We start from the raw sequence: 22,707 nt of genomic DNA, 5'->3' as shown, positions 1-22,707 counted from the left end.
GCTGGTCAAATCAGATTTTTTTTTTCTGTTGTGCTGAATAAGCACACATTTCATGCATCCAGTGCTCAGTTCTCTAATGAAAGAATGTTGAAAATGCATACTCACTGGTGTAAAGCGGCATCCTATCAAGAGGGAACTCAGTCAGGTGAACGTAACGTGAGAAAAATATGACTTCCTTTAAGTGTGTAATGTTTCATTAGATTCAGTAAAGCCCACATAAAATCAAAGATGGTATATTTTCTTCCTCTCTCACTGACTGGAGTGCTGCAGCTTTGTATACTGTGTTAGCATCTGTGTCAGCTCGCCTCAGTGGTACATCAGTAGAATATATTTGTGCAACAGTGTCTTGATCCTAGGCTTACCCGTTTTTATGAGTTTTTGTTCTGAAATCTTTCTAAAAGTCCATTCTTAATTCTGGTACTTTGGACCTTCAGGAAAATCTGTCTGGCTTCTCCCTGTTTCACCATCTGCTTAGTGCTCAGGGGGTCAGATGCTGAGTTTTCTCCCAGACTGGGCAGATTGGGGCCCCTTCAACCTTATAGAACTTTCACACTGGAGGGTTTGGCAATGCCTTACAGAGTTAACAGTCTGATGTTGTGTATCCCTTTAGTGTGGCTGTTGCTGTGGTGCCAGCAGATCAGGGACAGAGCTGTGTGACGTAACAGTTTCTTTCTTAGTCCTGAAGGAGCCTGCCTGGAATGGAGGTTCACTCCTGTGTGACTGGTACTCGTTCTCATTCATTTGCATGTTTTGCACATAAGTACCCTTTAACCTTTTAGCCATGCTAGTCCACAAAACCTTCACTTGTTGATGCTGGGTTGGGTTGTGGTGGTCATATACTGTGTATGGTGAACAGGATGTTCAGAAAGTCCCAACTGACTGAGCAAGTGTGTGCAAATCTCAGCATGGTGCTCCACAGAGGAGAAACAGAGACCACTAGAGTCTGTTTTGCAGAACTGGGGTTACAATGCATAATGTTCATTTCAATTAATATTTCAATTAGACAATAAAGAATTTCCATTTTTGGTGAATTCCTTCTCATTTGTCAAACTCAAGCCTGGATAGATTAACTGACTGCATGTTGATTACCATGTGATTCTAAAGCAGAAGACTTCTACATTGTGACAAAAAATGTTTTGTTCATCAAAACTTTTTAAAAGCTGTAACTTCCAATTTCCTTACTCTATCACACATTGTTATTTTGTCCTAATTTTAGACACACCAGTCAATAGGAGTTAGCTGTTTTGCAAATGCACTCTGATAAACTCCAACAAGCGCAGTCAGAATGAGGACGCGCTCTGTGTAAGTCGGTCCCATGAGAAGATACTGAACTGAAATGTAACAGATTTGTTGATGTGAAGCTGTGTTTGTGCATCTGTGTGTGTGAGAGAATGAATTAGAGTGAACAGAAGCCCGGCACATGTTTTTTTGCTGTGAAAAAGGCAGAAGGTGAATAATAGTTATGGTAGTGTTTAGTGTGAAATATAATTTTGAAATGTTACAAAGCAATGTGAGGTATTTAGTTTTTAAAACTGAGCAGAGTTTAGTTTTTGTTAAAGAAACACCAAGTATATTTCACAATCTATCCCCATGATTTATTCTGTCAAGTAAAAATCTTTGTTGGAGATTTTGTTGAGGGTAAATAAAGATATTCCAGTAACAACTATCTGTACCCTTGACTTGACTTTCTACTTTTCCTTAAAACCTTACAGCCTGATCCCTCTGTTCCTCCCCCCTTTTGCCTTGCTTAAGATCAATGTTTTCCGGCCTGAAATAAGGAGATTAGCCAGGCACACTCTCCCACCCTCCCCCAGCTTTTCAGCATGCTTGCACCGGATCAGGTTCTTCTTCAATTTCTACCATGTAACTCATGCTCTTATGCATCCCAATTATGTCTCTGTTGTGGCTGAGAGAGTCAGGTCATTTCTGCACTGAAGGATCAAGTGTCACATATAATCACTTTGTTTTCCAGACCATGCTAATAGGTCTATTTAGGATTCTCTATGTAAAATAGTTGTCTGCAGGCTCTGGCATGATTTCTTTAAAAACCTGTATGTATGGCACTATTTCAAAGCTTTATCAAGATCTCCCGTTATGTTAAAATTACCATATATATCATCTGCCTTATTTCCCATTATGTATTGTTCTGTATAATATTCCAGTATATTCAGATGAGGCATGAAGAAAAAACATTACAAAATAGAATAATTTATTTTAGAGAGCTATCATGAATAGGTCCATAATGTTTCCTTCATGATGTATACAGTGATGTTTACATTGGGAATTTGACAGATGTTATTTTGGAGCTCAAAGACAGACTGTCTATGTTTATACACTATGGATCCAAATCCAGCACAGCAATGCCCCCATTCAACTTTTGTAAAGAAACAACATGTCCAAAAGTGTTGTAGAAAACATCTCATATCATAACATATGTATACGTATGCACTGTGAGCATAAAACACGTTTTCAGTCATCATACCAGTGCCATGTTACACTGTAACACAACAGTTTTACTGTAGTATATTATGTTGAACACATAGAACCTCACATGACAGTCCTTGGTGATGAAGTTCACACACAACTCCTGTGTACTGTTGATGTCCATTATTAAATAAAGCTTGTTAAATAAGCATAGATTCATACAATTAAGCTGACTCCTACTTCAGTTTGTGAAATACATATCAGCTTTTTTTTTTTTTTTTATTAAAAAGTAAGTGAACAATTCCATGTCGTCTTTCCAGTAATGTTGTCACAGGAACCCATTCTTCAAAATATTTAGCATTCTTGAAGATGATAGCTTTCAGTTTGGTTACTGTTGTGAAAATCAGCATATTACTAATGTTCTTAATGACTTATCAAGCTGATCAAAGTGAGTTAATCTTGAAGTTCTTTGACAGCCAGTGCAAGCATTATGTTTGATACAGCTGTGAGGGTATAAGTTGAACCAAGAAGATTTGTGCTTTTGGTCCTAAGTTGTGTTCTGTGGATAACATAAAAGCAAATGGATGCATATTATAAAAAGTTGTCTTAGCTTGTATATCTACTGTACCAGCACACAATCAACACATTCCCCAGACTACTATAAAGGTGCCACAATGCTTTAATGTGATTCATAACATTGTCACTAGTGATGTTCTGAAAATGTTGAGCTTTAAGCTGATTGATATAAATATCTGGTAAACAATATGAGACAAGTACATATAGTAAACACATAATGCAGTTCCAACAATGATTAGGCAGAGTGAGAAAGTCAAAGGCAGCCGGCGGCCACGGTGACCACTGGTGCCTCTCTCCAGGTCAGAGTCCATTTCTTACTATCAGTTTGTCCTTTTTTCAAACATCACATTTCTCCATCAGAGTTGCTTTTTCCACTGTCCAATATCAGCAAGCCAAGTGGTCCATACTCTATATGGTTCTAAGGTGGTTGTTTTCCCATAAAGCTCTCATATTAAACAATAATACAGTGTTTTTTTTAAAACAAGGATTTCTTTTTTCAGAACCTCAGGTTCTGTTCTCCCTTGTTTACATGGTCATTCCTTCAAATAAATTTACTCAAGCAACGCATAAAAACTTTCAAATGATTGTCTTTTTCATAGAATACATATCACATGGATTAACCAACCATACTCGCAGCACACACAGTCATACACACACACACTCTTCACAGAGGAGAAAGCGCTATTCAAGATGCCTTCAATGCTTAATATTGAGCAACAACTCTGTCAGTAAGACAGAAAAATAATTTAAAAAAAAGATCAAAAAAAAAAAAAAAGACCAACAAAAAACCAACAACAACAAACTCAAAGACTCGTCCTCAGGGTCCTGTTGTTATTGGAAGGAGAGCTGTGTGTCAAACGAAAGAGGAGAAGCCCGCGGTAGGTGCCTGAGCGGCACAGCCCAGGCTGCTCGGGGGCCGGTAGAGGGTGCTGTGCTGGCTCGGGGGTTCGGAGGACAGCAGGGAGGGGGTGGGAGTCCGGCTTCCCTTAGGCCTGAACAGAGTGCCCTGGCCCTGGCACTGGGGCTGTGGTGATGGGGCACTCTGGGGGAGGAGAGGGGGCAGAGGGGGCACGGGTGGCGGGTGCTGCCGTGACTCCTGTTCCACCAGGGGCTCGGGCTGGGAGTAGCCGTACGCCGGTGGACGAGAGACGCCCTTCTGCTGCCGCCGCCAGGAGTTGTAGTAGGTGGGATCGCTGATGTAGTGGTTGACAAAGGAGTGGGTCTTCTGCCGGCTTTGATCCATCTCATATTCGCTGTCGCTGCCCTGTGAGTAAGAAAACACTAATAGTTACAAAATACTGTGCAGTGAAAAACAAAAACGTACATTTAAGACATTTACTACAGAGAATAATGACAGCTATATTTTTATGCTGTCAAATCTCAAAGGCTAATTCTAACCACACAATACTGAGTCATAACACTAGGAAATATCTACTAAGAGACAACTGGAAATCTATTAAACCATGTGCAATTCTACGGGGCAGATAATCACTTCTATTTGGCATTTTTCACACATAGGAGCTCACCCATAACTCTTTGGAGCACAGATGTGATAAGCGTACACAAGAGTGTCCTAGAATTGGACAAAGGCAGCGTTTACAGGATTCAATTGCATGTAATAAGTCATCAGTCTTGTAAGTTACAAATGTTTATGTGGACAAATCTTGTCACCTCATTGTGTCCTAGCACAATGTTTGGGCTGAGAAATACAAACAGGTAAAAAAAAGAAAAACAAGAGCAAATTACTCTCAGAGAAAACATTACGCTCTTGGCACATTGGTGTGCCTGACAAGTACCTGCCCATCTACTCTTCTGTTGCACTACAGCTTAACAGATGTCGAAGCACCATTTATTTGCACAAGTGGCAGGTAAATAGTGGGAGGCTTTGCAGAGGAAAAGAATAACACCAGTTTGTGTCTCCCGGGAGAGCAGGGTTTGTTCAAACTGGGTTGAACAATGTTTTGATTGTGCAGGTACCAGATAAATTGGCCGGGGAGACCTGGTGTGGTGTGGGAAGACAGATGTTCACAATCTGCTGCAAACGGCTTTTCTGCTTTTCGTAACCATCATCCCTCATCACTTCTAACCTCCCTGTCTCTCCGCCGGACCTCCTTATTCCACACACACACACACACACACACAATCACACATACAGTGAGCTGCTGAGATAATGACACAACCATCTAGAACCCAGCAGCCCATATTAACACGACATTTCCTGTTTGAGGAAAATTAATTAGTTGTGAAGATATTTTGAGACACTCGAGACATGAGAATCGTCCCTATTCTTCCTTCTCATGGGAGACATCAGTATTAAACCTCACATCTGGAGATGTCAGCCATGACTGGCCTGCACTAACAGAGGATATTTAATTTCAAGGTGATCCACTTGAGACAGATTATCTTGCTGGCTGTCATTAATTTATTCACAGAAATTCATAATTAGACAGCTATCTAATTTTTGCATATAACAAAGCAGTGACTATGAGGAAAAAAATAGAGGTTATCAAGAGGATATGCTGTGAATGTGACAGAAGTAAAATAAAGTGAAAGAAGACAAGTACTCTTTGAGTTTGGAAAGGTTATGACTTTTCCCTGGAGGATTCTGTCACTTTGAGAAATTCAAACAGTTGAATTTTACTTTTTAATCTAAGTTCATTGCCTATTCCAGACATAGAGTGGACATAGGCTGCAAGCCAGGGTCACTGCTTACCTGAGAGTCAGATATCTCAGAGGGTTTCTCGGTCAGACTGCTGCTCTCGGCAGGGATCAGGTCATTATACTTAGTGCTGACATCCTCATCTGAGTAGTGGAGACTTCCAGGACTGGGTCTTGGTGGTGACCTGGACAGATGGAGAAAAAGAGGAGAGAGAAAGAGAGAATGAGTGTGTGAGTGAGATTGAAAGCAAAACAGACAGTGAGAGACAGAGACAGCTCATGGTTATGTAAGAAAAGAGTTTCATTTCATCATCATCATCTTTCCCTTTGGGAAACTCAAACACATTTTCTAGAGCCCTCTCTTCTTTCAGAACATGTTTGAGTAAACATGAAAAGCCCCGTCATTCCTGTGATTGACACCACTCAGATGAGTAATGAAAGGCTCCAAACTATAGTTCTAAAAATGAAAAAAACTTCACAAAACGTCCTCCCACAGTAGGATCAACATACACAGATTCAGTGCAGACTCATTGATTATGAAAATGAAAATGATTTAGTTTAGACAAGTACTGAATGTGTTGTGCATTCCTGGAAGCCACTGATATAATCTGCAGGAAAAAGTCTATAAATTGACTTGACTGATCTTTGCAAAGTGACTGTAGGAGCATTGGCAGGAGGTGAGTTCTGCATGAATTCAACTCTCACCTCAACTGTCATGAGATGGACAAACAGGATCCTGTACAAAAAAAAACGTATGAGCATGTTCATGAAAGGATTCTTTGTGCTGATTAGAGCTGAATGACTGTACAGGGTCAGCTAGAGATTTAGACCTCCTGCAGAAAAGCTGTGTAACTAAGCATGGCCCTGAGCTCGGCAAAGTATTATAAAGTTCTTTTATGAGTTCAGGTCAAGTAAAAAAGACCCTTCACTTCTTTTTGTTCCAGTCATTAAGTCCATAAAGTGAAGCAGAGAGAAATATCTGTGCAGACAATTACTTTTCTTCCTCTGCAGTAATGACTGCTGCTGCGTTCAAGGTCTGCTGAGATTGAATCGGACGGTCATCACTGAGCTACATCAACGGGCTCAGTATGTAACTCAAGCTAACACAGTATTAGGAAAAGAGTTTGCTCAGTTGATTTCAGGAAAAAAAAATACTAAAGATTTGCATAAACTAGGAATGGCATGAAAGTAAATGTTTAAATGATCTGAAATGGAAAATGGTGTATGTGGGGGCAGAGCAGACAAGCATAAAATGCTGTGATGTCAAGTTTAATATTAAGGCATAAAGGGCAAAACCTTGACGACCTCTCAAATAGTAAAAAAAAAAAAAATGTACTGAGATAATATGCGGGAGCTAAATCACTGGGAACGTCAGGAAGCTTAGAAGACACAACATGACAACGGCCGTGAAAGGGTTGACACAACAAAGGGACATCTCGTCTGAGTTAAAGGGGATGACGTGAGGGGGCGGATTGTGAAAAAAAAAAAAAAAAAAGAAGATCTACTTAGAATTCAGACAAGGTAGAGTCAGACATTAAACAGATGAGACCACGTGAGCGTAGGGGAGGGGCGGAGGATTCTGCTACCGATCACACTCCAAAATACTGCCAGTGAGCTTTGAATTATTTAGGAGGACTGTATTTTCCCCTTGCCTTATCTGTCTAATTCATCCCTCACCCTTTCAAATATCCCATAGGGAGCCCTCCCACTCATCCTCCTTAGTCCACAGATCATTAGCAAAGAGTACTGTACCAGATTGAAGCGCTTCAAAGAGAGGGAGCAGCACAAGACACTTTGATCCCCTTCTTGGCCTCCTTGGTCAAGGAGAAAACAGTCCAGATTCCCCTGCCCTTAACGCACCCCTTCTTGCACACTCCATCATAATGTTCCACCAATGTCCAATTCAACATCTTTTCTTGTCTTTCTTTTTATTTGCTGTGACAAGACACAGACTCTGATCCCCCAACCCCCCAACACATCCATGTGACCATCATTCTAGCCACCATGTGTGCCCCACGTCTCTCCACAAGGTATTCCTTTTGCTTCTCATGCAGCCGAGTTCGTGAAATTCCTCTTATCTAGTGTTTACCTAAACATTACCAAAGAGCCAGCCTGCCAAAGTCCTGCTGACAGGTGGAATGACATGTTCTAATACCGACGGTGTTGCACTTCATGTTGAGATAGCTCTAACAGCACTGCACTCGAGAGACATTCTGGGATGAAGGCCAAAGGAAAATGGCCTGCTCTGACCCAAAAGCGCCCTTTGTCTGAAGCTGTGATGGACAGACAAAGAGCACATACAGAACCTCATGAATGCTAATTGGCTGGCATTGTGCTGTCCCCTTATATAAATTGTTGCTACATACAAACACTGAATATCAACGACGGGAGCGGAAGGAGGCTCAAATCTGCAGCTGGGTTCCTTGAGGCTCAGTTTGTTCTCTCAAGACTGACAGACTATTGTGAGGGAAGACGGGAACACATAACACCACATAATTAATTCCTGTCAGTATCACAAGTAACACACTGAATTGGAAAAGGAAACTCAAGGAAACAACAATGCATTTGAGAGTTGGAGGGTTGATCTACAGTATTGCGTGCAGGAAACGAATACAGTGATCAGCTGAAAACCAGGGTTCATTGTTACCGTATGACTTTACAGTGATGGTGACTGACCGCGTGTAGATGCCGTTCTTGCGGCAAAAGGAGTTTTTCACGGAGAGGCGTCTGTTGTTAAGCTCCAGGGCTGGGAAGCGTCCCTCGTCCAAGCGCACCATCTCTCCGTGGGTCAGAGGCAGCGCTGTGCAGTTGGAGTGGTTGCCTGGACAGGGGTATGAGGACGACACTGTTTGGGTTGTGGGATGAAATAAGTGATTTGTAATCCTTAATCAAATCTACAATCAGTTTCAGAGTCACGGTGTAGTTACACACAGCTCTTAATATTGTTAAAGTTTACATCCCCTTAGTTCTTTTTTAAACAGTTTATATACAGGTATTATTGATCACATCCTCCTCAATTTACATGTACAAAACGAGCCAAAAAGCTGCTTTTTGACTACATCTGTAGATCATCATCATCAGTCAGGCAGCCAGGCCCACAATCCAGTACTGGCCCCTGGTAAAACAAACAGCCAGCAGTGGGCCAATCCAGCTTCACGGCTTGGAAAATTGAGGAGGGGTTGAGAGGGGCTAAGAAGCTCTCTTTGTGTCCCCACAAAAACACAGGCCACGTCTGTACTGGTCTGTTTACTGACCCTGGTAACCCTGGCATCATGCTAAACGCTGACTAAGCTAAAAGTCACTGGTACAGGACTTTAAGAGGGCTTGACTTGACCCTTCACTTTTCCCCCCAATCTCCCTCTGTCCCTTCTCACCACATCTTTACTACCAGCTACTACTGAGTGACCAGACCATGTCTAAATAATTATCACTACATTAGATTACTTGCCAACCAACCACAATGTGAGGTATTAACAATAAGACTACTGATATTGATTAACTTCCTGCCTCATGTCTTTGCTTCTCAAGACAAAAACCTTGACAAAGGGTTTCTGGGAACAGGGGTGTCACCTGGGATAATTCACAATTATCCCAAATTGGCTTCTTGATACAGTGGTGTGAGAGCCACTTGTGGTGTAGTTATATAATTACTCTCAGCCTGACTAATGATCTGAGCATTAAAGCACTGCCAAGTCATTAATCCCAGTATTGATCCTCACCGCAGTTAAACATGAACAATAATGTTTATTCAACTGCCTATTTCAGCTGTTTCATTGGCAACCTTTACTCTCATCTCTCCCCTGTCAAGCAAACAATGTAAGGAAATGTAAGAAATGTGTCTAATTGTCTGAGCCTTCATACTTTCCTTTTTCACAAAATAAACTTCCTTGTGCAATCATTAAATTGCAATTCTCAGCAGAGCTGTCCGAGGGGAAGACAAATTCTAGTCGATAGCTAAAGTTGCAGAAACAGATGGAAAAACTGAGACATTAGCAGTGGGTTTAGCAGACGGTTCTCTTTCCTACCTGAATCTGCTTTTTTGGTGTATTTTTTACTCTGGCCTCGGATGATGAGGATGAAAACAAGGAGGAGGATGAAGATGAGCCCCACCAGAGCGATCACCACCAGGAACCACCACTCCTCATAGAACGGTGACACTTTCTGGGCTGAGCACAACAGATAACATGTTAGTACCTGAACAAAACATGTGTAGCATAATTCACATAATGATGCATTAAATCCTCATTTTAAAGTATAATCAACCTGATATGGAGGGGGAGGGGGCACTGGGAGACCCATATCCATAGTCGTTGACCGCAATTACTCGAAAGTCATAGGTGACCCCTTCTCGGAGCATGTCCAGGTTAAGTGTGTATGATGTCACTTCTTTAGGAATGTCTTTGATAAGGATATCCCACAATCCTTCATCTAAAGACAAAATAATAAAAAATATAAATATATTAATCACAGCTGTAATCATCATGTAGGAAGCTGTTAGGAAGTTATTGGAACCCAAAAATAGTTCATGTATTTGGCTCACCAGACGGTCTGGCCTCAATGACGTATCGTGTGATGGGTGCACGACCTTGATCACCACTGGCCCAGTGCAGTGTGAGGGCAGTGCCATAACGAGAAATAAAGGGTTCACCAGGAGGGCCTGGGGCTCCTTTGGAAGACAATAAAGGTGGACAGTGAGGAAACCGTGGATTCTGTCAGAGAGGCAACTCGGTCCAAGTGTTATATTATTGAAATGAACAGCTAGAGCTGTTAGAGCTCTAGACAGGCCCACCTTCTCCAGGCCCAGTGGTAATATTGGCCTCCACCTCGGGGCCATAAGTGAGCGTTTTGGCCCGGATGCGGAAGTTATAGGTGACACCATCAGCCAGGTCTTTGATCTTCATCCACAGGGGAGCGCTGCCCTTCACATCTACTGTCACTATCTTACTGACACCTGGAGTGCGAGGAGAGGAGTCTGTACAGGAAACACTAAGACTCTAGATGCTGTTTTCTACAAGCGACACATAGCCAAGCTTTGTGCAAATAAACAGAAACACAGAGGCACGTAGACAGATTCACAACCACAGAGAGTTAGATAACTAGACGGACAGACTATCAGAGACATGCACATCTTTGCATACATAACAGAAAAGGCCTATTATTCCAGCAGATATAGAGATATCCAGATAGTGAAAGACACCAGGACCTTTTTTTATAATAGACCAACTGGTATTCCTTTATTCTGAGTCCATTAGTGGACAGCTGAGGGACCACAGCAGCCTCTGTTTGGCATTCCACCACTATTCCCAATTACTTGACAATCAGGTCCAGGCAACCACACTTAGCCAGCTATTAGCCTATTTTTCTCTCAGTGAGAGAGAGAGCTGTGCAAAGTTTTACTAGAACATTCCAGCATATTTTATTAGCCATACGATATGTTACTGCAGGTCCTATAGTCATCTGTAACAGATTAGTAGTATGAGCTTAAGCAGCGTGAGTTAAAAAGAATATGGTAACTAGGCAAGAGGTTGTAAATCACTGAGAAAGCCAGCTGAGGAATGTCAAGACATGGCAGAGTTATTAGGCTCCAGGCAGAGTTTCTCACCATCGACAGGAGTGCAGGGCTCATAAACCAGGCGGTAGCCCTCAATGATGCCGTTGGCCTGCTTGGGCTCTCCCCAGGACACGTTGACTGAAGTGGTGGTCAGCTCACTGAAGTGGATGAAGCTGGGAGCACTGGGCGCTTTTGGTGGAGAAAGGGGAAAAGAGGGATGACAGTTGGATCTCTTCATAGGACTGAGAATAAATACAGTGTTAATGCTTAGTACTGTGACCTAGAAATGCCATCATGCAGTACACACACACACAAACACACACACACACACACACACACACATAATATATTTAATTCTTGACATTTCTCTTTGTAAAATGCCATACTAATTTAGCACATTTTCAAAGTGTTACAACAAAAATAGCATTGTAGCAGAGAGAAATCCAAAGGTAGTGCTCATAGTCTACAACAGACAATTTGATATATTCATTTAAAAAAATCACATTATTCTAGATGACTGAAACAGGCATACTGGGAGATTAAAAATCACAGAGGTCTCATTGTTCATTATCAGAGTAGGAACACTAAACTGTTATGTGCAAGTAAAAATAGTCTATCCAGACTGAGATGAAATCTGTAAGTCTGTCATGATGTCATGAAAAAAACCCAAAACAAAACAAAAAAAACCGTATGATTGTTTAAGCAAATTGTTAAAAAAGAAACTGGAAGTACAAGAGTGTGCAAAATCATTCTGTGACCTTGAACAAGAGCTGTGAGAATTCTGCCTGCTGACCCAACCCAGATCCAGCTAAGTGTCGGGATTTAGCCACAATTCTGCATAAAATTCACAAAAGCTTGTGTTGGCTCTCTTCCCAGTACCCTGTGGTGCAGTGAGCCAAAATTCCTGCCTGTGTTTTTAAGTTCTCAGCACTTTGTACCCCTCACCAATGTCACAGCCTTTAAGGGGGCGGAACAGACAAGAGAAATTTATACTGTAAACCATTTTTATGCTGAAACCGCAGAGGAGGGACTCTTGCTAGCTGGTAAACACAGACGTCTTTGTGCAGCTGTGGCCAAAAAACTAATCTACATGTGTCCCCCGCACTCTGTATTCATTGCTCCTCCGCTGTCATTAGGCTTTCACCCCCGTGGCTTGTCCTGGAGGAGGTGCCAAGAAGACTCGGATCTCTTATGCTATATCTCACAGGAGGAAACTAGACTCTTTAGTGAAAATTCTCTATTTCTTGGTGAATAGGACAAGTGGGTTTTACATTATTTGTCTTAAAGCTGTAGTACTTCAATTGGAACTTGCAGTTTTGTTTAACAGTGACTCATCATCTATTCCTTTGTAGGCACCTTTTGTAAATGAAGGGTGGACTAACCTTGAGATAGTGCTCTATGAAAGCACTTGAGTATCATAAACAATATGGTTAAATAATGAGAAAAAGCATCAATGCACAGATGGCAGAGAGATAGAAGAGGCAGGGAGGCATAATGAAATAAAGACACCGAGGCTTTGAAATGCTTCATGGTGTTGGCCTTGAACAACACAGCAGACAGAGTTCCTTGTTTCAAGCCAACTGCCACTGGCCTTTTGAACTATCACTATAATCTCTCTATCCACATCTGGATTTAGTGTAACTCACCTGCTTGCTGAGTGCGCCCTCTGGTGGGCAGGGAGCGGGGTCCATCCCCTGCAGCATTGAAGGCTGCCACACTGATCATGTAGGTGGTATAACCTGTCAGGTTTTTAAGCTTCACCCCAAGCTCTGGCAGGAACAGAGTACGCAAGCGCTCTGTCTCATTCTGGAGCTGAAACTCCCAGAAATAGATCTATAAACAGAATAAAAGAGTTCAGGATGCAGAATTCATAGCTTTTTTCCCACAATAAAAATATAAAACTGAAACAGGCATGATGTAAGTTTGCCATATTTGCAGTAACACACAGAAAGACACATTATTGATACCTTGTAACCCTGTATGTCCCCATTCTGAGCATCCAGAGGAGGAGGGTCCCATGTGACATCCAGCTGTGTGGCTGTTGAGGACTGGACCACCACATTTTGGGGTGGAGCTGTTGGAACTAAAGGGGCAGAATTTAAATAAAAATAATCACATTTTATCATGTTACACATAACTTGTTAAATATTACAGGTATAAAGATAAAAGCTAAGTGGACAAACACAGATGCTGCACAGCGAAAGAAGAAACATACCAGCCTCTCCAACAAAAACTTCCTGTGGTGCGCTGCTAGGACCCTCCCCCACTGCGTTATACACACTGAGACGGATCTCGTAGCGTTTGTGTTTACTCAAATCTGCAAGGAGATTAACCATAGCAGCATTATAATAGAACAGTTAAGATAAAAGAGCAAAAATAAGTTACTCCTAAGAGACACACAGTCATAGTGACGCTTGTGGCAAGACGGCATCACTAATTGAACAAAAAGACGGAGGGGTGGAATTATATGGCAAACTGATGAAAAGATGGGGTTGTTGTGGGGACACTGGGAAGATTTGTCAGTGATGAAAAAGAAATAAAACACACTGAAATAATGACGTGGTGGCTTGGAGAGATTAAAGTCATATACACATCATAAGAATCAGCAGAGGTCCCTCAGTGGGTACAGCTGAGTGGGAGGATGACGAACACACATATGCTGTAATTTATTATACAAATGGCATATTTTGTGGAAACAAAATATATCAGATGATGTGCAAACAGATGGAGAGTGGTAGAAGAGAATCATAAAGGGGGATTTAAAACTTACTATCCAGTTCATATTGGGTGAGAGAGGATTCACTCAAGTTCCTGACGCTGTAAGGAGCTGGAGTTTGGATAGAAGATGGGGCAGAGTCAGGAAAATGAGGAAGGTTCACAGGATCAGGAAAGAGTGGGAATATTAGCAGACTTATTATTTAGCAAAACACACTGCAGACCTACACTGATAGCATCAAAGCAAAACTTGGATGCAAAAACAAACAATGGTTGATACATTTAAGACTCGAGATAGCATCACTTTCTGAATATAAGCAGAAGTAATGGATGGGTAAGCAGTAAAAACTCACCAGTGAGATCAGCCCAATTGGCAGATGCGCTATTAACTGTGCGGACAGTGAAGCTGCGTATCCGGTCATAGTGTAACTCGCGGTACCTGACCCTGAACCCTAACAGGACTCCATTTATGTGATCCTCAGAGGGAGGCTAGGAGGAGGAGAATTCTGCTTAATATCCAATATTTAACAAATGTACAACACAATCTCACTTAACCCATAAGAACCTGTGGTGACACAAGTGTCACCAACCCTTTACATGTTCTGGAAAATTCCTTATACAGCTTTATCCTTGATTTTAACTCATGAAGTCCCTAAGTGATATCTACTGAACATCCTGGTGCAGTCATGTGACAATGTGTGAATCTGTGTACTCATGACATCACTTCCAAAATGGCAGTGTGCCTGGTCAGCAAATGTGACAGAACTAGCTAATTTTAAAAAGCTTGTTTTTTGTTACTTAAGGTAGGTTTCAACCCATTTAACAATTCTGATGCTTTAATAAGATGTCCTGTATTACATTTAACCTGTTCTGACCCCATTTCTTGAACAAATTGATATAAAACAAGTTAGGGAAATATCATTATGACATATATGTTACATTACAGATCTTTGACACTGAAGGTAGAATTTCAAAAAAAATTCAGAAATGTGTTCCTTGTGGTCCATTTGGTCTGTTTTATATTCCCCATAATTTTCCTTTAAGGAGAAATGGGTTTGGGTTCTTATGGGTTAAATGTCACTGTCATGAATTATTCTTCCCATCATAAACACAATGCCAAGTAGTTCAACAGCGTACCTGCCAGCGGACCAGTACAGAGGTGGTAGTGTGAGGTGTAACCGACAGTATTGTTGGGGCTTTGTCTGGGGCTAAAAGATAAGAAGATAAGGAAAAAAAGATGTTCGCAAACCAACACAGCAGAGGAGAGTGATATATAATTCAAACAGTCTGGTAGGGAACAGCTGAAGAGTAAACACAAGGCCTGTTGACATAAAGCATTCACTATGAAAATCCAAAGTCAAAATATGGGTATAAAGGCATGTTCATACAATTACAAAAGTCTTTGTGTACAGTACAACTCCACAGAAAATCGACACATAATTACTTGGTCTAGGGCCGCGACTAACGATAATTTTCCTTATCGATTAATCAGCCAATTATCTTCTTGATTAATCGATTAATTGTTTGGTCTATAAATCATCAGAAAACAGTGACAAACGTATGCTAGAGCACAAGGTGACATCATCAGATGTCTTTTTTTGTCTGACCAATACTTAAAAACCCAAAAATATTCTATTAACTAAGATGCAAAACCAAGAAAAACTGCAAATTCTCACATATGAGTTCGTGGAACCATCAAATGTTTGCCATTTTTGCTTGAAAAATGACAATTAATCAATTATCAGCATAGTTACCAATTCATTTTCTTTTGATTGACTAATCGTTACAGCTCTAGTTTGGTCAATATCTAATTACAATGAACACAATTTCTTACCATCCTGTAGTGTAGTGATGGCCTCACTCTCCTGACTGTATTCACTGTCTCCAATATCATTGGTGGCTTTAATACGAAACTGGTAAGAAGTGAAGGGCTTTAACCTTTAAAGACACACACAAAAAAATGCAACTCATTGTCTGTTTTCTGACTTCCCAATGATAAAAAATGCTGACAGTATGTGCAATAGAAGTGGACTTTAATATACCTGTCCACTATATAAGAGTGTGTCTCGTGGCTGACCGATGCAGAGTGGACCGTCCAGTTGCTGTCTGGCAGCTCTCTGTACTGGACTGTATAGTAACGGACTGGGGACAGGCCGTCGCTGCCTGGTTCCCATGACAACAGCACTTTGCGAGCCTGGACTTCTTCTTGAGGCACTGTGGGACGGCTCGTGGGTTGGGGTCGGGCTGAAGGGCAAATGCGCGTGCACACACACACACACACACACACGCATGATAACTCTCAAACTTAATATTTAGAGGTGAATAATCTAAATAATACATTTTAGCTACAGTATTTTACTCTTACCTCTCTTTTCTGTTGTGACTACCAAGGCCTCTGCAGCCTCGCCCCAACCCTTTCTTGTTTGAGCAGTGAGTCGGAATACATAAACCATTTCTGGTTTCAGTCCGGCTGCTGTGTATTGTCTCGCGCTGGGGCTCAGCACATCCACTGTGGCGGCGTTACTATTTGAGGAGTTTCTTCTGTATGTGATCTGATAGGCTAAGAGCACAAACTTGTATGAAGATAAAGTCATGCATAAAAATGATGGAGCAAAGAGAACAATTCAACAGAACTATAAAATAAAACATTAGTTTTTGGAGAAATTGAATTATTCTCTTTGACCAGCACACATATAGCAAACTACATCTCATATTAATATCTAAGAACATTGTCTGTACATTGAAAACTCACCCAGGATAATGCCATTTGGTTGTGCAGGAGGTTGCCAGATGAGCCGGACTGAGGTGGTTCTCACTTCGGGGAACAGGATGCCAACTGGAGGGCCTGGCACTATCACACATACAATCACCAAAATTTAAAAATCCAGCAAGAGTACTATGTGTGACATAAGCCATGTGATAAAAAAAAGTAATCATATCCATTTTAAAGTTCAGGTTCACCATTCACCATCAAAACAAGATAAACATATCTTCTCCAAATGTTCCTTATAAGAGTAATAAGATAATAATTTGCAAAAAAAAAAATACCTTAAGCAACAGAATTCTCAAAACAAATTGATTAGCGACATGTGAAATTATCTCAGCACAGTGATATATTATTTTAATTTGTTTAGAGAAAAATTCAATTTCAAAGATAACAACTGGATTAAATAGCTTGGTGAGATATAAACCTTCACAGTGAGAGTTTTCAATGTTTTTGCTGTTTACCATCATCCAGGGTCCTCTCGAGAATGGGTGGCGAGCTGCTCCTTCCGTCCCCTATACGTGTGAAGGCCAGGACCTGGATCTCATACAGGACGTACTTTCCCAGACCGCTCAGCTGGACACTGTGGCTGGTGTTGCCCTCCACTGTCCAAAAATTGGGAGCTGTATCTGAGTCCTTCTCTTTATACACTACCTGATATACACAAAGGACAGGGGTCACTAAGGTTTAACAGTTCTATAGCTTTTGAGGTGATGTTGAAATTAGTAACAGGAAGATGTTTTTCTGCTGATTATCTTACTCTGCAGCCATATAGCCCCATAACCTGCTTAATGTGGACAATCTTGCTTTATACTACTTGAATTCTGAAATGCAAATCACTCTTGCGGTGTGACTGTTGACTGCTGACCTTGTACCCGAGGATGAGTCCATTGCGATCAGTCTCTGAGACTTCCCCCCAGCGCACCAAGATGCTGCTGGAAGTGGTGGCGAAGGCTGAGACATTGGTGGGACCGCTGGAAGGCACTAAAGCAAGAGGTAGAGGCCGGAGTTTAAAATACAAAGCCCACCTGTGTAACTAAGCATGTATTGGCATGCGTATGAATATATTTCCTTCCTTACCAGACTCCCTGGTCCTGCCATGGACTGGCTGGCTCCATGGCCCTGAGCCAATACCATTGATGGCCTGAACTCTGACCTCATACTCCATCCACTCCTCCAGGTCCTCGATAGTGAACTCCCTCTCCAGCCGGTCCACGATGACATGTGAAAGCACGCCGCCTTTAGATCCGGCTTTAGAGTACTGGACCCGGTAGCCAACGAGATCTGGATTCCCATTGTACTCCCACTCTGGAAGAGGCTAAGAGGATTTTTTTTGTTTTGTTTTTATACCCCCAGTTCTAGCAAGATCAATTTAAATGGCATCATAACTGAGTGCATAATGAAGCAATAAGCCATGAGAGGCCGTACTTTACAGTGATTTCAGAACAGCTGAGAGGTACTGTCAGTAACGGTAAGAAGCAGTATGGGAAGTGAGGCTGAACCCTCTCAGCACTTAGCACTGCATCAAGTGGCTATTCTAAAACACAGTAATACTCCACTGTATAAAAATAACATCACATTCACTATATCTGTTAAATCAATAATGATATAAACCTATTATTCATATATTTGTATTTAAGCAGTGCTTGAAAATCAATCAAAAGCACCGTTGCTATGCTTGCTATGCAAAGCATAAATATAGCTTTGAATGATTTTTAGCACATTAATGTTTTAATTAACTGTTGTGCCATCACAAGTGTAATTTGCGGGTGTTTGCGGCCACTTAAAAGAGTCACTCAGCCAGTCTGACTTGAAAACTAGACATACTTGTTTTATGCATTCTTTATACAGTATTTAATACTGACACAAGCTCGTAAGTGAGCATGATGAATGAGCAAAGACTCTGTGTGCCAAAGTGCAAATCAAACGGCTTGAAGCTATCGTTTGTTCCAGCCTCCATCAAGCTTCTGAACTGTAATGCTAAATCTTAGTGCAATAGAGCAAGGTGCAATAAATACACTTAGCACTTTTGCACTTTAATTCTTACAGTTTCTTTTTAAGCCTTTGTGCTGTCAATGTCAAATGTATAGTCTCATGTCTCTTTTATGTTTTTAAGAGGTTTTTATGTGAAGCAACTGTCTAGCATCATGAGAAACACTTCTCATGTTTTTGTGATGTATTTTATGTGAAGAAAAGGACCGTAGCACTGTGCCCTCTTCTCTACTCTACTCAACTTGACATGAATAAATATACTGCACTAATGTTTATGAAAGTGCTGTTTTTTTAAATTAATGTGGCCTTGATTCAAATCAAGACTTCCATGCCATGGATACAAAGCGGACCACAAAATTTGACTACAGTTTAATACAGTTTAACACCCAGCTTTTGAAAAGGACCTCGATCATTGAGCTGTGTCATTAATTTGTAGAGTCATATCACACAGCTGACATCCCTCTGCTGTTAATTCTAGGTAACATGCATCCTTTTTTAATCCTACAGGAGCTGCAGGAATAGCTCAAGCCTTGGTGCACAGACATGATAAAGGACAGATGTAGAAAAGAATGCATTGGCCAAATGATGACGCAGAAAGCAGCTATCATCAAGGACAACATGCATTCCAACACCTCATCAGTGCCATCACCTGTATTCATTATAACGGCCCCCAGAGTATGACAATAGATTTACAGAAGAAGGAAAAGGCAACCATGAACAAAATATGGCACACAATGAAGGCATTAAAAAGTGTGCTGAAATCTAAATTGAGTTTTGGAACAGGAGGTATACTTGTGAGTCACTTGAGTTGAAAGCAACTGTCATACACTTACCATTTGATGTTTAACTTTTTTAATATTTGAAAAATTGGATTTTAGTCATTTTTATGAGAAAAATTTAATTTCTTAAATCAGATTTTACAAAGTTTATCTCACAGAAGTTGCATCCAATTAATATCCCAAGGGCATTTTGCCAATTCGGTCCTTTCCCAAGATGATTTTTTACCATAACAGCTAGAAGCACAAAAAAGACAGCAATTTCAAATAGCTTATAGGCATGCAAAGGCATACTAAAATCTACAGCGTAAAATTTCAATAGTCCAAGTCTGAATAGGAACAACCCAGACATGCATATCTAAATCTAATAATATTCTAATAAAACTAACTTTATACAGTCTGACTCAGGCCCATTGTGCAATGAGCTGTGAAAACTTACCACCCAGCGAAGCCACAGGCTGGTCTCACTGGCTGTGCGCAGAGTGACATTGGCAGGGAAGATGTCTGGGGGGGCCTGCAGGGTTTGGATCTTCCTAGAGGGCTGACTGGGAGGACTGGTGCCCACAATGTTTACCTGACGCATTCGGAACCTGGGGTGAAGAAAACCAGCTGATCGTGGATAAATGATCTTAAGGTGGGTGTTTAGTGATGAAATGCTAGTGATACATGAAATGAGTATATTAAATTACTTTAGATTGGATTATATGAAACTTTAATGATGCCCATAAGGAAATTGGGTCATTGTACAAGCGGAGAATAGATTCTTTTTATGAGTAGAGATCTGAAGAAAATAACAACAAGGCTATTAGGATAATCAGTGACAGATTCATAGGTAGGTGTGCAAGATGCTTTATTACATGTATAGCAATTGTGCAAATGTATGTTGGTGTGTGTGCTCACCTGTAGAAAGTATAGGGGTTCAGGTCCAGGACCTCCAGTGATCTTGCATCAGGCTCATTAGCCAGCTGATGAACCACCAGCCACTCTTCATTTTCTCCGATTATACCAATCTGAAATGCATACAGAGAAAGTGGTGATAGCAGCAGCTAAACAAATTAAACAATTAAGCTGGTATTGCAAAAGCTGTGCAACAATATTAAAACATCAAACAGCTTGCAAAAGAAACTCTGACTATTCTCATTACTTTAAAATAGATATGAAACGTCTCACCTGGGCTTCAACCTGCCAACGGGAAATGGATGTCTTGCCATCATAACCAGGTTTGAACTGCAGCGTGACAGAGCGAGGACCAATGTTGGAGATGGCTAAATTGGTTGGAGGACCGGGCAACTCTGTGAAAGATGATGGAGGAGACGGATTTAAAGGAAATGAATAACATTCAGTTCATCTGTGCTTTTAGAAATAGCTGAGGAGAAATTTATTGAGTTATAGCCAGTAAAGTAACTGGTTGTAACCCTTTCAGTGAGTAGTGTGGCCCAAACATTACCAAAGAAAAGAGAAAACATTTCAAGTCCTAGGGAGAGCTAAAGTTGAGTCGAATAGATGACCCATTGTTATGTTAGAGTTAATTAAACTACTGACCTGGTGGTACACCGGAGGAGATAGTGGAGGAAGAGAGCTGACCCTGGCCTTTGGAGGTCATAGCTGCCACCTGGATGGTGTAAGTGGTGAGCGCAGTGAGCCCTGTCACCTTGTACTCTTGAGTCAGGTTGGGCAAATAATGAGTCACCCGAGTATTGGTCCTGTTGAACTCCTCCCAAGAGATACGATAGCCTGGAAGTGTTACATAGTGCTCACAGTAAATAAAGCTTGGTGAGAGAAGCAAAGAAGAAATGTTAACGTTACATCTTTATCAATTACCCGTGAGAAGACCATTTTTCTCTTGTGGTTCCTTCCAGCTGACTTTTAGTGAGGTGTCCAAGATGTCAGTGAAACTAAGGTGTCCCACAGCACCAGGGGCTATAAAAAATGATAAACAATAGGTAGTACGTGAACAGCCTGACTTGTAATTATCCACAAATACTATATAGTATCCTGAATGGGGACACTTACTATCTTCATGGGTGCGTATCCGCTGAGGCTGGCTGCGCGGGCCGTCTCCGGGGGTAGTGAAGCACAATACCGATGAGTAGTATTCTGTGAACCTTTTAAGGCCAGAGATGTAACCAACGTGAACAGTGTCCTGAAAGTTGGGGCGCACAGTGACCACGGTGACCTCATTTGCACGATTGGGTTCCCATGCCAACAGCTGGAAGTGATGTGATAAGGGACAAGATGTTAATGTGTACATTTTAGTCACAAACATTTTTTTTAAATTTTGATAAAGTAAAAACACCAGTAAAACCATTCCAATAAAAGCTTTAGACATCTGCTAAGCCTTGATTTACAGAGAAAATTACGTTTTCTATACAATCCATCTCCCAATTGCCCCTAATGAGATTTTGCCCACAGATGCTCTTCTACCTCTGACCACTAGAGTGCACCAGTTGACAGAAAGGGGCTACTCACCTTGTATCCCTGGTTGATTCCATTGATAAACTGAGGGCTTGGGGCACTCCAGGTAAAACGCACTGTGGTGGAGTTGACAGCCTCTGCGTGTACATTTCCTGGTGGCACAGTGGGCACTGATCCAGACGACGGAAAGAGAAAAAAACGACAAAGACAGAGAGGGGGAGTGAATCAGAAAGAGGGAGAGAGGAGGAGGGACAGAGACGCAGAGAGAAAGAGAGGGAGAGAATAGTGATGAGGCAGAGAAAGCAGAAACTTGAAAATGTGAAACAGGCACTTTCAGACCAGCCTTGTTTAGAGCGTGAGAATCAGACTGAAGCATTTTTATTTTGGCTCATTTGTGGAGGTAAGAACATGCCAATCAAACTGGGTGTGAGAGCGATTGCCTCAGGCGGCTTCCAGGTGAACCCTGCAGCAGTTTGTTTGAAGTAAGCATGCCATTCTGATGTAACACCGGAAAACAGCCGGGGACTCACACATCAATGAAGCTGATTGGCCAGTATTGGTCCTCATATTTCTGTGCTGTCCTTGGTTCTCATTGAGTATATTTAAATGCACATTATGACCCACTCTTGTGTTTTTTAATGGAGTAAGTGACAGAAGCATCCAATTAATGAGAGCTAAAAGAACATGAGTGGCTTGTTCACTGTCATTATTCACTGACAGTGACTTGGATGATGAAATTATTATTTATTTTTGGCAAGGGAAGTGAGTTGAAAATAGATGTTTTCCATACTTTCCAGGTTTTAAAGTTCCTTAATTAAACACAACAATCAAATGTG

The 22,707-nt window shown here is 41.3% G+C and overlaps 1 protein-coding gene across 7 annotated transcripts in view; it reads right to left on the bottom strand.

Annotated features, from left to right (window-relative positions):
• Nucleotides 1-2,225: 2,225 nt before the first annotated feature.
• sdk2a (sidekick cell adhesion molecule 2a) overlaps nt 2,226-22,707 on the bottom strand; it is a 93,665-nt gene continuing 73,183 nt past the window's right edge. For 4 of the 7 annotated variants that reach the window (XM_042393445.1, XM_042393443.1, XM_042393444.1 and 1 more), the window contains 28 exons: nt 21,926-22,041; nt 21,470-21,665; nt 21,278-21,376; nt 20,999-21,190; nt 20,627-20,748; nt 20,357-20,466; nt 19,896-20,046; nt 17,769-18,006; nt 17,557-17,672; nt 17,153-17,342; nt 16,677-16,775; nt 16,290-16,484; nt 15,967-16,168; nt 15,759-15,862; nt 15,062-15,132; nt 14,278-14,413; nt 13,980-14,036; nt 13,425-13,526; nt 13,177-13,292; nt 12,856-13,042; nt 11,261-11,398; nt 10,448-10,630; nt 10,199-10,324; nt 9,922-10,086; nt 9,684-9,824; nt 8,335-8,503; nt 5,714-5,843; nt 2,226-4,264 (listed from right to left, as the gene is read on the bottom strand). In XM_042393445.1, coding sequence (XP_042249379.1) covers nt 3,854-4,264; nt 5,714-5,843; nt 8,335-8,503; nt 9,684-9,824; nt 9,922-10,086; nt 10,199-10,324; nt 10,448-10,630; nt 11,261-11,398; nt 12,856-13,042; nt 13,177-13,292; nt 13,425-13,526; nt 13,980-14,036; nt 14,278-14,413; nt 15,062-15,132; nt 15,759-15,862; nt 15,967-16,168; nt 16,290-16,484; nt 16,677-16,775; nt 17,153-17,342; nt 17,557-17,672; nt 17,769-18,006; nt 19,896-20,046; nt 20,357-20,466; nt 20,627-20,748; nt 20,999-21,190; nt 21,278-21,376; nt 21,470-21,665; nt 21,926-22,041 — 4,262 coding nt within the window. In that variant the 3' untranslated portion in view covers nt 2,226-3,853. The remainder of the gene's footprint in view (nt 4,265-5,713; nt 5,844-8,334; nt 8,504-9,683; nt 9,825-9,921; nt 10,087-10,198; nt 10,325-10,447; nt 10,631-11,260; nt 11,399-12,855; nt 13,043-13,176; nt 13,293-13,424; nt 13,527-13,979; nt 14,037-14,277; nt 14,414-15,061; nt 15,133-15,758; nt 15,863-15,966; nt 16,169-16,289; nt 16,485-16,676; nt 16,776-17,152; nt 17,343-17,556; nt 17,673-17,768; nt 18,007-19,895; nt 20,047-20,356; nt 20,467-20,626; nt 20,749-20,998; nt 21,191-21,277; nt 21,377-21,469; nt 21,666-21,925; nt 22,042-22,707) is intronic. The other 3 variants (XM_042393447.1, XM_042393446.1, XM_042393449.1) reach the window with 3 other exon arrangements.

The sequence above is a fragment of the Thunnus maccoyii genome, chromosome 18 (genome assembly GCF_910596095.1).
Source record: "Thunnus maccoyii chromosome 18, fThuMac1.1, whole genome shotgun sequence".
Classification (NCBI taxonomy): Eukaryota; Metazoa; Chordata; class Actinopteri; order Scombriformes; family Scombridae; genus Thunnus; species Thunnus maccoyii.
The sequence above is the reverse complement of the archived record's forward strand: the minus strand, read 5'-3'. Positions and strand labels throughout refer to the sequence as shown.